General features: G+C 38.4%; 1 protein-coding gene across 1 annotated transcript; it reads left to right on the forward strand.

Annotated features, from left to right (window-relative positions):
* The first annotated feature begins 6,072 nt into the window (after window positions 1–6,072).
* On the forward strand, window positions 6,073–9,005 carry LOC146468043 (la-related protein 6-like). Its single transcript, XM_085124833.1, has one exon. It carries the CDS (start codon window positions 6,356–6,358, stop codon window positions 7,736–7,738), a length of 1,383 nt encoding a protein of 460 aa, XP_084980959.1. The 5' UTR covers window positions 6,073–6,355; the 3' UTR covers window positions 7,739–9,005.
* The last annotated feature ends 3,224 nt before the right edge of the window (window positions 9,006–12,229 follow it).

Raw genomic sequence — 12,229 nt, forward strand, 5'->3', positions numbered from 1 at the left:
AGTATAATGACTTAATCAGTATAATGACAGAAGGATGACTTGTGGTCAAACGTCAAACGACCTCAACCTCGTTCCCAGGGTCCTTTCTCGAGGGAGGAAGAGAAAGGACCCTGGGAACGAGGTTGAAACGACCTGTAGTCTTGGAGGTACCGCCAGTCTTGGACTCCATTTACCTTATTTCAGGCTTACAATTCAGTATTGTCGTTTACCCGAAAACGATTGCGCCTTCGATCGATTGTTGACATTATTAAGGGAATCGGGTCGTCACCCGAAGAGCTCTGTGAAAGCCGTTGCTATTTTTCTGTTTTTGGTTATTAAGTCAGCATTTATTACTGTGCCATGTAACGAAAATGTGCCACGTGTGTTCTTGATGTCTGGTGACATTGACATCAATCCTAACCCTGGACCGGTTTCTGCTTCGACTGCTGGTAAGATCAATTGCCTCGTGATGAATGCTAGAAGCTTAAAAAGTTATCACAAAGACAGCACAATAAACTGGCAATCCGTGCGTAACCTGCATGTATCAGGGTTTTTGGTTTTCGTCAATGAGACATAGTTGAACCAAAATATCAGCAACTCTGAAATACTGCATTCTGGCTTGACAATATTTAGGAGAAATCGGTCTGACAGCAGACCCTCAAAGTCACTCATTCTACACCATTTATGATTCTATTTAAACATAACTGTCTCGAATTCTCCCAAACCCCCTCGTGTTTAGATGAGGCTATGTAAACACGGAAAAAGTCCTCTATGGCTGCCTGCTAAAACAGTTGCAAGAGTTCGGATTTGGAGGCAGCGCTTAGCGTCTTGCAGTGGTTTAGCTCTTGCCTGATGGGTCGCTACCAACGTGTAACAATGCTGGGTGAAACCTCTGATCCTCTGCCTATCAGCTCCGGAGTACCTCAGGGCTCCATTTTAGGCCCGATGTTATTTCTCATCTATGCAACTAACTTTCCCGATTCGGTCCTGACGAGCCATGTTGCTGTGTTTGCCGATGACACAAAGATATATATACAAATTAAGTCTCGGGAAGATGCTGCATACCTACAAGCTGACTTGCTTGCTGGCTAGTTGACAGACATCACAGTAACGCCTGGCTGAGATTTTCACTTCTTAAAAGTCTTGCTCGCTGGCAGTGAAGAGCGCGTATTTTTTTCCCAGGAACGTTAAATAGTAACTAAGATTGACGTAAGGACACCCAGCTGGTGTTTAGTGCAACATACGATTAATTTTCTCTAAAAGTGTCGTTGGGTACTCCTGCTTAATTTATACAAGTGACATTAAGGTTTAAATAGAATCATAAATGGTGTAGAGTGAGCTGAGTGGAGTCCAAAGAAAGCGTGGCTTGTAATATGGACCTTATAAGTAATACGACGTTAATATATTTTAATAAAACAAAACAAATACGTTCAACATTATAACGTATGCTTAATATTCCATATACTTTTCATCATTAATGTAATTCGTTTTTACATTGTTCACTTACCGCCTTTTGTCATTATTCCTTTCTTTCGGTGAACCGTAATACCTGACATTCCACAAGCTCCCTTTACAGGTTGCCGAATCATTATCTGATCACTTTGTTCACATGTTCATTGTTACAGTTTCAATGAAAAGAGAAATTAGCCTGGCTTGTAGGAATGCGCAAAGAATGAGGTTTATAGCATATTATACATTCAAATCAGTTAAGCAGTATTCGGGTTGAAAAGTTATTCATTTTGACTTCACTAACAGTTAATAAGTTCAGATCTTCCCTTGAACGAAAGCGTATTGCTGCTCGATTTGCAAAGCTGTAATACACCAGTGCATTGGAGTCCATTGAGTTTCATCTTCCCTGACTCATCACATCAGAGTACGATAAGTTCTTTTTGTTATCCTAATTTTATTTTTAATGTTGAGTGGGTTTCTGTATACCAAGTAGACTAACGGTCTTGGTTTAAGAAGATTTCGCGTAGCTGTCGTCACCGTTGCAAGTGCGCGTAGTAGAACCAAGTTTCCGTTCACCAAGTGGTTAAACGGCTCCCGTTGATGATTTTAATATGACGGTTTTTTTGCTTATGTGAACAATAGCTAAGTTTTCCTGATCACTATTTAAAAGCAACAGAAACATTACAAAGCCCAAAAACAGAAACAGCAAAATAAACAAAGTTAAAACCTGCTAGTGTGCAGTGCACTGAAAAGAGCGGGATGTTTTACTTTGGAGGCGCGGGGGAAAAATAACAAGTCACAGGTTTGAATCTCGCTGGCATTTTTTACTGCTGGATAGAGGGGTGGCTTTACAATAAAGACACCATCTTTTAAGGTTGAGGTAAGGGGGTGCAGTCATCTATTTTGTGGTTGGGAGGTCCTTTTCGAATATAGTAGTTTTGACCGCTCCCTTACTACTTACTTAATACTTAGAAACCGTCCTCCGTTACGTTTGTTTTAATCAGTTATTCAACAAAACCACGGCATGCGCTGTGTTAATTCATGAGTCAGTCCTTGTGACAAATACACCCGTTCCTCAGTTTAGTGTTCGTTGTTCACAATTCACTTGAAAAGTCATAACCGGTATACATGAATCATGTTATTCAAAAACAGATTCCGGAGTAAAACGACGTTGCGCCCTCAATTTGGCCCAAACGCTAGCACAACCTCGGGGTTTGCTATGACTGACAACCCCGACGTAAAAAAAGGTAAAATATTAAGAAAACGTTTGTATCTCTTACAAGTTAATAAGCACCAAACAGCAAGAAAAAGAATGCTATGAGAAGTAAATAAAAATAAAGTTTTAAAGCACTTTTCTAATTGACAACTCAAATTTAATTGTTTGTCTCATGATGACTAACACCTTTAATGTTACTATTCGTAATTTATACTCTCTGACCAGTAAATATGGAATCATGGTTGCATGTACACTTTTCTGAGTGAACGTTTCGTTTTGCATGGCGATGTACGTCATAACTTTAAATTTAAGTAGCGAGTCTCATCTGAAGTATGTGATTTAATAATAGACTTGGCGCTGTGCATGTAACATTCTTTCTTTAAACAATTTCAATTTTGAAAACAAACAAAAAAAAAATTTGGAAAAATCTGTTCCTGCATCCTGCTTTTCATCAAACGGCAGCGTACATCAGCAAAGCTGCGATTTCCAGAGGGCAAAAGTTAACAGATGACTTCAGGAACCGTCATAGTATGGCCGGGAAGATGTTGATCCGACTTGTCCTGATATTCCTTCCCGATTCCTTAAAAGTTGTGTTTATTGCTTTTCCACCAGTAGTTAAAAAACTGAAAATATAGTGAAACGACGTCAAACTCACGAAAACCGATACGGCGTATCAGCAGTGTATCAGTAGTCTTCCAAACTGAAACAAGTTGGTTGATCCTTCATGAATGTAAAAATGAGTCAAATGTGACAAATAAAACACTGAAACTCGTCAAAACCTTAAAGCTCATTCTAGTCTTCCTAGACTGATTTCGTTTTCGTTTTCGAGGGACAAATACCTACATCTCGTTGAAAATGTGACGTAAGGTCGGCTAGCATTTTCATATAACCAACAACAGCTAGCGCTTGTAAATTTGGAATAAAATATTCCGTTTCCTAAAACTTCCTAATTTTCAACTAAAGCATCCCGGCGAACAAATCATACTAAATTAGCTGACTAAACGATCTGGGAATACAGCAGACCACACTTTAAGTCTTTGTGTTGTGTGCCTCTGTCAGTTCTACCTTTGTTCTAGTCCAACAATGTTTATTCTCGCCGCAAACGCAGTTTTCCTTACATTTTCTGTGTGGAGTAATTCAATTGTTCCGTTGAACTTGGGTAGCCTGTGCGCAGGCTAAAACCGTGGATGTTTAACAACAAAAAGCGCATACTCTCTTATTAACAAGGAACACGATTACTATTTTTTGTATCATGTGGCACATTTTATTGACCATACAACTCCATTTTGCACCGGAAGCTTCTTTAACTTTTCTCAGATTTTACACCGTCGCTCGTCAAATATGGTGAAAACTTTCAAAACGAACACGAGAAAGAAACACGAGTTCGTTTTCTTCTTGTATGGTACTTGTTTTATTGACTAAAATGACTCCAAATTTGAACAAGAAGTTTTTATAACTTTTCTCAGATTTTGTACGGTCACTTGTCGAGTATGGCGAATTAACACTTTTATTAGTTTTTTTTCCGAAAATCATTCTATAACATATTTTTCTCTTCCTTGTTCTTTGATGCTTTAGCGATATCTCTTCAGTGGTGATTTTAATTTTGTCTGTTGACATTGTTTATCATTTCCAGAACGGCTGAATGGGAAGTGGTGCATTTCAAATTCTCGTTTCGTTTTACCCTTAAAGGAAGTACTAAAGATTCGGTTCCTCCGGCAGTTGAAACTCTAATGTTGTGCGGGATATTCCGAATTATTTAAACTTGCATCATTTGTAAATACAATTCCAGGGTTTTGATTGGCTTAGCGGCCGTGTGATATCAGTCATTATACCATGCTTGGGAAATGGAAATGGCGGTCATAAAGTCTTCCGGTCGTTCTTGAAAGCGAAATCGGCAAGATCTAGCAATATTTCTTGATAGTACAATTATTCCACTTGCGCTTGCTGGATCAGTGCGGTATGATTATAGCTAACTTGGTGCTGACACGTATTGTTAACTGTCTATCATCCCATATCCTTCCGTGATCGGAAAGAGGGTATTTCTAGGAAGATCAAGATGGAAGGGATCTCTGTTCGCACGGTAAAAGTGGGAATTTGACCCACACCATGCACACATTTTTCGTGTTTGTACCCAGCGAACGGGGTTTTTAGTTAGAGATTTGACCGAAATCCTTTCAGTCAAGAATTTCAATTTTTTTTTCAGAGAATCGAATATAATGAAAACTGGCTATAGGGGAATTACAAATTTGCCCGTAGATGTCCTGTGACTTGTCCCTGGCCAGGGGAACGAAATGAATTATTTTTTAACGAAACCTTTACCGGAACGTGTCTAAGATATATGGATGACCAAACGAAAAAATGATAACTCAAATAATCACAGCTATGTGGGTGTTCTTGTAGATAACTGTGAAAAATAATATGACCATCCAAATCCCTAATTTGAGTACACCAATTACCTTCCCTCCGCCCCCACCCACCCTCTCTCGATCCCGATTCCGCTCCCAAAAGTCAACAGTATTAAGTTCCCCCAAGGTTGCTCAATGCTTGCAATATATTCCGTGTCCTTCCTGAAAAATGGCCCTTGATAAATTGAAATGGGAAATTACTCGGCTATTAGCTCACCACACTTTTTCGAGTTTTATTCGAGTTTCCACGTGACAGGAAATTTTCGCGCATCCTTGAGCGAACTGATTGATACGCTTCTTGGGTATATTCTGTGTATTGGATGTATTGCTACCGGCAGTTATCATTCTAAGCTACATAACAACGCCAAATTTCCTTTGAATGTATGCTTTCCTCACCGGAAACGCAAAACAAAAGAACAGGAATTTAGCAAGTTTTTTTTTTCAGTTAGATAGGGAAAATCCCAAAACATTATCTGACGCGAAGTCTGAATGGAAACAGTACGTGTTGTAGAAAGAGCTAAAATTCGTACGTGATGATTTTAAACGCATGCACCGCAATATTTATTGAATTGCTTTTAGTTACCGTATATTTAATAGCTAAATATTTACAAAGTTAATCCTTTTGGCCATTTAAGTTTACGTAAATCTTCCAATACATTAAGACTATTCTTTTGTTTTTGAATATTTCCTGTGGCGCGACAAACTTTACTATACAGACCTACATGTATACAGGTTAAATATTAAGATGTCTGTCAGATTTTTTTGGGTCGAAATCAAGAACAAAAGTGTTTGCATATTATTATAAGACGGTTATAAAATGGTTTTCCTAATTGTAATCCCCAGATATGAAACAAAGTTCACTGCCAACATGACATTGGGTGACACTGCGACGATACGTGTAGATTTCCACGGCTCCACTTCGGCCAACGTGTCAAATTTAACGCATTGTTTTCAGTTCGTGAATAGCGTCACGCTAGAGCGATATATCCCCTGCGATCGTATTCGGAGAAAGCGTTGGCTAAAATGAACACATTTTTGTCGTATGAGAACTCAAGGAAGCATAACATATTTATAGTTATAGCGAACAAAACAAAAATAGCTTGTCTGAATGATTTTTGTTTTAGAATGACCGGAAGTGAAACAATTACTTTGAATTGCGTCATGACGTACTTTAGCCACGTGAGGCCGTATAAATATGGCGGCCATGCGAATTTGAGATTCAATAGTTTCATGTGAATTCGCCGGGCGCAGGAACAGTCATCGCATCTGACGGGCCATCTGCCTGTATAAATTTTTATTCCTAAGGATGGCTGACGATCAGAAAGAAGAATCTGTTCAAGCAGCAGTCGCTGAAATGGTCGAGGCATCGCCGAAGCTGTTAATAAATGGCAAAGAGTTCACCGCTTGTTCGGATCATGACTTCGCAGGATCATCGCATTCAGAAGACGAAGCAGATCGCAAATATACACACTCTCCTATTGATTCTCACTCTGATAACGACGGAAAAGACGGAGTTGAACCTTTTCAACCTCCCAGTGAGGAGCTATCTGAGAAAATCGTTTCGCAAGTCGAGTTTTATTTGAGCGATGATAATTTGGCTAAAGATGCTTTTCTACTGAAGCATGTCCGCCGAAACAAAGAAGGGTACGTCAACTTAAAGCTCATAACGTCCTTCAAGAAAGTGAAGACACTAACGAAAGATTACAGAGTAGTCGCTGAAGCTCTAGAGAAGTCGACAGAGCTATCATTGAATTCAGAAAGGACCAAAGTAAGAAGAAATTCTCCACTACCTTCGGAGCTTCTCGAACGAAATCCTGGTAGAACAGTAGTGGTGACAGGTCTCGAGAATTTTTCGATGGAAAGCGTAAGCGAAATCTTCTCAAAATGCGGGGAGATTGAGTTGATCCGCATCGTTCGTCCAGGCAAGACAATTCCTGTCGATCTGAAGTCGTATTTCGCCAAACACCCAGAACTCGAAACGGAAACTTGCGCTGTTGTGGCTTTCGAAACTATGGCCGCCGCCGCTCGAGCTTGTAGTGAAATGTCAAAAGAGGGAGGCATGAAAGTGGTTGAACTTGGCAAACAAGGTGCCAAAAAAGAAAAATCCAAATCGAAATCGAAAACAAAGGACAAAGGAAGCGATGTTGCGCGGGATTCTGACGAGGAACATGATGAATTCACGAAGAAACGCCGAAATAGAAAGAAAAACAGGAGAGTGCAGGAGCTGATGGGCAGGAATTCAGATGATAGCTTTTCAAGTTCGTGTTCTTCCGATACCGATAACTCCTACTCTTCATTTAGCACCTGCCGACGTCGCTATAACAATTCAGGAAACCAGACCCCGGATCGGAGTGGATCTCCTGTCGGTGGTAGCCTGAGCTCAAGACCTCTGGGTATTGGCGGTCGGCGATCTCCTCAAAGTAGTCCAGAATTGTCCAGGAAGTTGGCCAACATCAATGTTAAGGAGGGTAGCAGTAGTGCTCCTAACAGCCCCTGGTCTCAACGTCGTAAGTTTGGATCGCCGAACAGTGGTCATTCACCACACACAAGCCCACTTGTTGATTCCACTAGCCCACGGCATAGAATGATCCAGTTGGAAGGTGTAGAGCGACTTCCCAAAGGACCCGATGGCACTAAAGGGTTTCATCAAGGCCTTGGAAGAGGCAGGCCTCTTGTAGCAGTTGGTTAAGACTTGAGCTGTCAGGCTGTTTATGAAAATTATAAACATTTGATAAATGCTAATTCATTGAATTATTCACTACTTACTAGAGAAATATGCTATTAGAAGTATTATAGTTTTAGTATCACTGACAGGTCTACTAATGGAGACAGTAAAAAATGAAAGGCTGGGTGCATTAAAAGCCTTTTTCAGATTTTAGATTGAGTTTTGGTTTTGTTGAAATCTAAAACCAAGTTCTGTGCAAAAATGGGGTAAGGTTTCTCAAATGAACTGTTGTAGGCCACATCTACTTTTTTTTGTTTTCTTTGGCTCTCCCCTCAGTTTTGGCATGGAGCCTATGACAGTTCATTAGAGAAATCTAGCCGCATTTCCCCTGGAGTTTGGTTGCAGTTTCAATAAAAGCCAAAATTCAACATAGGCCCTTTTATTTTAATATGCTGCTTTTGTACATATGACTCAAACCTGAATATAATATATTTCTGGTATTATCTAGGCAAAGTGAGTTTAGTTCTCATTATCAAACAAATCCACACATGTTTGTACTTGTCTATTGACACCTTAAAGTAAAAATTGAATGGGTGCATGGAAAAAAGTGCTAAGTAACTTTTATTGAGTTTGATTGATCTCCTGAATGAATCTTGATTTGACCTGTGCATTGTACTTTTTAAGAGTTAAATGCTACATGTATAATTTACTTTATATTGCTAGTTGTTAAAAAGATTATTTCCTTAGACAAACATCAAACTGAAAAAAAAGAATTGGGAATGGGATCCATATTTGGTTGTTTCTCTCAAATTCATCCTGAAGATGCTTAGGACTTAGTAGTTTCATGCTCCTTTGCAACTGATGTCAGAAAAGATGTGTTTTAAAATTGTATCCTTGTATATAGCAATTTGGAATTTAGCGTTTATTCTGTTTGCAAACTTATAACTTGCAATCACTGCTTATTTAATGAGGCCATATCTGGCAAAGCAAGTAAAAATGTGGTTATGTATGCTAAAATCAGAAGTTAGTTTCTTCATATATGTGGAAAACAGTCTGGTTTATGCTGCATTTTGGAGTACTTGTATTCAAGGTGTTTCATGGAAGACAGCCTTTTTACAAGCTAAAAATGGTAGAAATTTAAAATACATTACTCTAACTAGAAAATGTGATGTTTCGTGTTAAATTTCCAAATGGATGTCACCCCAGATTCCCCAAAGTAAATAATGTTCAAATATTTTATTTTCCCTGGTATGCAGTTGTATGTAAATAAAGGCCTGTTTACACACACTAATTTTTGTGTCTACGGCTTCTAGAGAAGCGTAGACACTATGTCATCGGGTTGAGTGAAAGAGTGAAAGAGTGAAATAGTGTAAGAGTGTAAATGCCACAGGAATCCCAAATGGAATCCTATCGAGAGCCGATGCTTATCCTCGACTGACCGAGATCCAAGCGAATGTATTTGCAGATCAGGACAGTGGCGACAATACGGTAAATGATGTTTTCCGATGTTGATTTGCTTTTTACAAATAGTTTAAGTGATGATTTGATCCAGAATTCTGTAACTTCTGTAATTTTCATCGCAAACGTGCCCGAATTTACTGCGAGATCGCTTTGAACAAACACGGAGTGTCTTCAAATTTTACATACGTGTTTGCACGCACGCAAAAAAAACTGAACGTTTTTTGCCTCTAATAGCAAATGCATCGTTGATTTCAATAAAATGCTTTTTTTGGAAAGCTTTTTGTTGATTTTTGTGTCTTTGTCAATTCATATATGCGTTTGAGAAGCGACAAATGGGTAATCAAGGACAATTTGCATAAGCGGGTTGAAATATGATATACCAAAGGTCTTCATCAACATGCCATGAATTTTGGCAATATTTTTGCGTTGAAGTGTGTTTTTCGGCAAATGATTAATAGGCAACCATATTATTTCACGTCAGAAAACATTTGTCTAATCATTCCAACTTAATATGCAGTTAATTTTGGAAGCCAACGATACTTATTTATCTGCTGCGCATTTTATTACGTTAAACCGCTCTAGGAAAAAGTTAATTTATGCGAAAACTATGGAAACACGACAGGAGTCAAAGGGTTAAAGAATGATACTTGCCATTCATAAGTTCAGTATAGATTAGTTTCTGTTGCATTTTATGCCTACGTTTCAGATTAGAACTTTGCTTTCAGTACTTTATGTTTAGAACTTTGCTGCATTGCTTTCAGTACAAAGTTGTGGTTCACGTTGTAAGATTATATAATATATTGTTTATGTTAGAATAAAGTTACAGTTCTCTTCATACACAATTGTTTGTGGTAAACGATACCAGCTTAATCTCTTCTCACCAGTATTCTATGCAACATTTTTACAACCATTTTTTTTAATCTCTATCCTATTTCCACTCCTCCCTCTTCGTTTTCATTTCAGTCTTATTTCCCTTTTCTTCAATTCTTTTATATCATATTTCTATACCAGTACTGCAGTAGACACATGCAGTCTGAGACTGCCTATTTTTTTGTGTGTAACTTTGTTGTACTTGGGCTTGCGTTAAAAATCGCATCAAAATTCACCTGTGTAAACAGCACTTAAGAGTTCTCAACTCCAAAAGTTGAAAAAGTACATGTAATGTAGTTAGGGAAAAGTTAAGTCTAAAACAATCATAGCCTTTTTAAAAATGTTTTAATTTTTTTTACATTTTTCTCTAAGTTTTGTTTTTCTACTATCATTTTATAATAATAATTATTAAAATATTTAAATTCTGACAGCTCAATTTTTCTCAGGTGTCTTATTTTAAAAGCCAGATTATGATGATTATGTTAAACTTGCTTTCAGGATTTTCTCTGGCACTTCTTATTTTGAAGCCAAAATGTTGACATTTTATAGGAGGGCAAAAATTGTTTCACCATGTATTGCGCAGGTCGCTTATATTAATATACTAGGTCCTGCTTTGATGGAAGCATGAGCTAGGGCAACATGGGCGTAAATGAATACAGATTAAATAATTTATTGTGATTATCCAAGTGTTTGGTACTGTGGAAATCTTAACTGAGCACTTTTTCTGTGTTTAATTAGTTTAGCTAAAGATGTGAAGAACTCTGCACACATAAAAAAAATAAAGAAAACATTCAGGTGGACTGCATTTGAACTGTTTCTATCAATTTTTGAAATAAATGACTAATTAGGGCTGCTATTCCACAAGCGTGCATTGGATATGGAATGATAGATAGCTAACAAGGCGTGTAGCCCCGAGTTGGCTATCATCTCATACCTAACAAGCGCGAGTGGGATAATTGTTTTTATTAAAAAGACAAACAAGAAATATTGCTAGATCTTGTTGATCGATTCCCAACTTTCAGGGAAGAAAAATTGATAAGGAATTTTTTTTTGTTTTGATTTTCATACAAGAACAACATGACGATTTGATCAAGCAAATAAAAAAAAGATCTGTCATATACACTTAAAGATATTTCGTACTAGAAAATAAATAACAGTAGCCACTCAGTACCTCTTTAATAGGGGTAACTAAACAACTTTTAAAAGTCACACCCCTAAGAACCCTGTAACAAGTGTATGGTGGGTCTTCACTTCTAACACTAGCACAAGGATCCATGAAAATGTTTTCATCCAACTTTGTGCTTGCATTTCAAAGAGTACAGTAAATGTATTTTGAGGCCTAAAGAAGGGGGAGGGGTGGGTGAGGGTTATTTCAAAATATGAATTTTGAGAAAAACTGAATAACTAAAACACTGGGTTGTGTATCACAATGTGCAGTATATCCAGTAAAAACCCAATCTCGTACCCAGAGTCCTCAGGCTTTTTGGTCAGTGGGTGGGGCCAGGAGAGACTCTGGGGACATCAAAAAAATTGGGGCTGTTCCGTAACGGTTTCCATTGTTTTACCGCAGAAATCCTGCTGTAATAAAATTCGATGTCTCCAGAGTCTCTCCTGGCAACTAACCAGTGGCCAAAGAGCCTGAGGACTCTGGGTACGAGATTGGTAAAAACCCATACCCACCCCGAGGAAGGTCATCGGAAATTCCTAGCGGGAGGGAGGTCTTAAAAGCCAAAATTTTAGAAGCAAAGTATGGAGCTAAACTGGAATTTCCTGGGGGGAGAGGGGGTGCAAAAAAAAAAACCCTCTGTTGGGGGAGTATGAATATTTTCTGGAACTGCACAATGTCATTTTTAGCTCACCACTGTAATTTACCAAGATTTTCTAAACTGATGTTTTGAATACTGGTGGGAAGGTCGGGGGGGCTAATGAAAACATTCCATCTTCCAAACGGTGGGCAAAATAGGCAAGGAGGTGGGGATCCATGGATTTTTTTATTTATTTTTGTAACAAATTTCAAACAACTGTTTTTTTTGAAGTATGTATGCAGGATACTTGTGCTTGCATCAGTTGGCCTGGTTTCAATAACCACCTCATTACTTTTTTATGCTAGTCTCCAACCCTCCCATAGGATTTATTTGTATGACTGTTGAAACATCAGGTTTGCCATAAACCTGCACGAGAGCA

Source organism: Pavona decussata, unplaced genomic scaffold (assembly GCF_977016875.1).
Source record: "Pavona decussata unplaced genomic scaffold, jaPavDecu1.1 SCAFFOLD_133, whole genome shotgun sequence".
Lineage (NCBI taxonomy): Eukaryota > Metazoa > Cnidaria > Anthozoa > Scleractinia > Agariciidae > Pavona > Pavona decussata.

Coding starts and splice junctions, on each gene's coding strand:
- LOC146468043 (XM_085124833.1), top strand. CDS start 6,356: ATGGCTGACGATCAGAAAGAAGAATCTGTTCAAGCAGCAGTCGCTGAA.